This window comes from Bombus impatiens, unplaced genomic scaffold (assembly GCF_000188095.3).
Source record: "Bombus impatiens unplaced genomic scaffold, BIMP_2.2 scf_0152, whole genome shotgun sequence".
NCBI lineage: Eukaryota > Metazoa > Arthropoda > Insecta > Hymenoptera > Apidae > Bombus > Bombus impatiens.
Window position 1 is genome coordinate 200,715 of NT_176571.1, and position 3,068 is coordinate 203,782.

Genomic DNA, 3,068 nt, shown 5'->3' on the forward strand with positions numbered 1-3,068 from the left:
ACGAGCCGTGAGGATACCTCGAGATTAGTTTCACGAGATTCTCCGTGCTCGTTCGAATTTTCTCTCCGTCGTTTTTACTTAGGGTGATCGGAGGAATCAATCGTTTTCCACGCGAAACAACCGCTCCAGGCTTCCATTTTTCTCGAACGTTGCGGGTAGAGGCTCTCGCCGGGGAAAGGGAACTTCCAACCATATACATGGAAACGTTTTTTTCTTCTAGAAAAGCGTGAGTTACGATGGAAATATTTTCACTCGCTGTAAGCGTGCTACTCTTCCCGGAATCGTTCCTCCTCTCCAAATACAGGCTACCCCTCTGACCCCGGCCGGCATCCAGCGAGACTTTCCCGGATGAAACACGTTTCACGGTCTCAGCATAAAATTTATCCATCCCCTTGGTTAAACAGCCACGCACGCCTCTTCTTACTTTTCCGAGAGCGTGGCAGCCTTGGAATTTCTTCTCCCCAATTTCGTTTCGCCTACGACATCCCACGGGGCGTGCGTAAGTTGGGGCGAGGAAGTGTACGATGGCTGACCGAGTTCGAGGGAAGAGACGAGTCGTGCGAGACTCGATCACGGCTGCCACCGAAAATCAGACGAGAACTTTATCTTTATTCCTTTCTACCATGTGCCCGCCTATCCTTCGCAACACAACGAATCGCCGGACGTTTCGAGGAAGAAAGTTTAACTCGATTCGCGATGCGTCGAAGGAAATAGAATCGAGCGGAAGATACCGAGGGGAGAAAGAGTTTTACAGGGAAAGCGATCGATAGAAAATTAAAGAAGCCTCGGCGAGGCAGGGAGGCGCGATGGCTGAGAAGGAGAAACGCGCGGTAAAAGAGAAGGCGGTAGAGCTTGTCACATTTTCTACTTTGCGGAGACGTACGAGGCTGGCTTAATTGGCCGAGGCCCCGCTTTTATTTATAAGTTCGAACCAGTCTATCGACTGAGAGCCCCTCCTGCTTCTGCGGAGGAAGAGCGCGAGCCAAGGGGACGATATAACACCGGCACGTCGTAGGTAGCGATGTTCCTCGGGGGTGGAAAGCAGACACTGGCAACAGACTGGAAGAGGCGCGGGGTCCGCGTGACAAATAACCCTTATAAACGGTTCGCCGTAACTCCGTGGCCCTCCGCGAGCCCTGCTTGACAAGCTGAAATGAAAATCATGGGGATGTTGCGCCGCTGCGAGAGGCGCAGCCAGGGGTGCACGCCGAAACACTTGATTACGTCGCGATAATATACATGATGCCGATATGAACTCTGGCGCGGCGTGTTGTTGCTCGTCTGCGCGCGATATTGTATAACGGCCAACTGGAAATGTTCCAGTGCGCGGTGGCGGCTGTTCGACGTGGCCCTCGCGCGCGCATGGCTCGTAGATAATAGATCGGCACAGATACGATTGTAAATATGACGCGTTTATTGCCCGCCTCGCTTCCAGTTGTTCGTTCGTTCGGAAAAGTGCGCACACAACCGGTGACCGGCCGATATCCCATCGAAGGACGAGCCGTTTTGCGCGCGAATCTGATTCGAATTTCGTCGCGAGCTTCGAAATTTGTTTCATCCGCCGGAAGCCATCCGCAGGCCTGCCTGTGCGGTTTAATCGGCGAAAAATTACGCTCAGAGAGTGGACGAATTACCGGATGAAATTTCTTCGCGTATCCTCGCGACTCGACCAATTGGCGGCGTTATTAATTTCACCACGGGACTCGCTATCGCCACGTCGCCTATCTTCCGGGGACTAGCCGTGGCACCCGGATTAATTATTCATTACAATTAAACCCTTCGAGTGAAATTAATTTCGCGGTTTATCGCGTAATAACCGAGCGATACGGCGAGTAGCGTTTAACCGAGATTAATTGAACGAGTCGGCAGACTCGCAACAGCTCCGGGGGATGGCGAAAGGGAGTCGTCCAGGCAAGTCCTTTATGTACTTCGATATAAAGCGTATGCGAACTGCGAGCAAAAGGCGGACCGGCTGCTTACGGGGGTTGCTTCGCACCTCGCTGCTGGCAGAGGTGAAACGGCAGGGTTTTTACGAGGCAGTAACGGCCGATAAGGTGAGCTTCAGCCCCCACAGACGGGTTTATTCCGCCTAGGTACTGTACCCAAGCGGCTGTTCGACAGTCTACCTATCCCGCTGTCGTACGCTCTCCTACTTTCTCTCAGTGGCTTGCTGTGACTTCGCCACGCTCTATCTGAAACCGTTTACGCGCCCCTTTTTCCCCTCTTTTTGTCTCCTACTCGTTCTTTTTAAACTTAGAAGTTATCCCGGTGTCCCGGCGTTATCGAGAACGTTGCCGGGATTTTCCCAGCATCTTCCAAACTCGTTCAACGTCTCCGTCGTCCCGAGTGCTGGTATTCTCAGGGACCGAAGGTTGGATTAAAAGATCCGCTGGTTCGTTTGAAATCGTAACGAGGCGAAAAACGTGGCACTTGACTCGATTCAACCATAGGCTGATTTAACGCGCTCTAACGTGTTAGACCGAGGTGAGAACAGTCGAAGATCGCCGTTACTTTCAGTTAGGGCTATCGTCTAACAAGGATACGCATGATCGGTGTTGCAAACGTTCTATACCGGCGACATTCGCTTCGGATCGTTCAACCGGTCGTAAACAACGTTCTACTATCTGTAACGACGCCAGCAACGTTCGTAGTTGGTTCGAGAGCAGAAGTAGACGAACGTTGCTGACGTTTGCCAAGGTATTATTTCGATGGAGCGGCGAAACGAAGTGGACGGAAAGACACGCGATCTTTGCCTCTGGAGAGCTCGTTTGAACGTTCGGCTATGGTTTTGTTGGTTGCAGGAGCGAACGGAATGCGCAGGCGCGGCCGACAGACCTACACGCGCTACCAGACGCTCGAGCTGGAGAAGGAATTCCACACGAACCACTACCTCACCAGGCGGAGGCGGATCGAGATGGCACACTCGCTCTGCCTGACGGAACGGCAGATCAAGATCTGGTTCCAGAATCGGCGGATGAAGCTGAAGAAGGAGATACAGGCGATCAAGGAGCTGAACGAACAGGAGAAGCAGGCGCAGGCGCAGAAGGCAGCGGCAGCAGCGGCCGCGG

At 52.9% G+C, this 3,068-nt stretch overlaps 1 protein-coding gene across 1 annotated transcript in view; it reads left to right on the forward strand.

Moving 5' to 3' along the window:
• LOC100747402 (homeotic protein ultrabithorax) overlaps nt 1-3,068 on the forward strand; it is a 124,362-nt gene that overhangs the window by 112,691 nt on the left and 8,603 nt on the right. Inside the window, exon 3 of the mRNA XM_033319434.1 lies at nt 2,802-3,064. Within this exon, the coding sequence (XP_033175325.1) occupies nt 2,802-3,064 (263 nt within the window). The remainder of the gene's footprint in view (nt 1-2,801; nt 3,065-3,068) is intronic.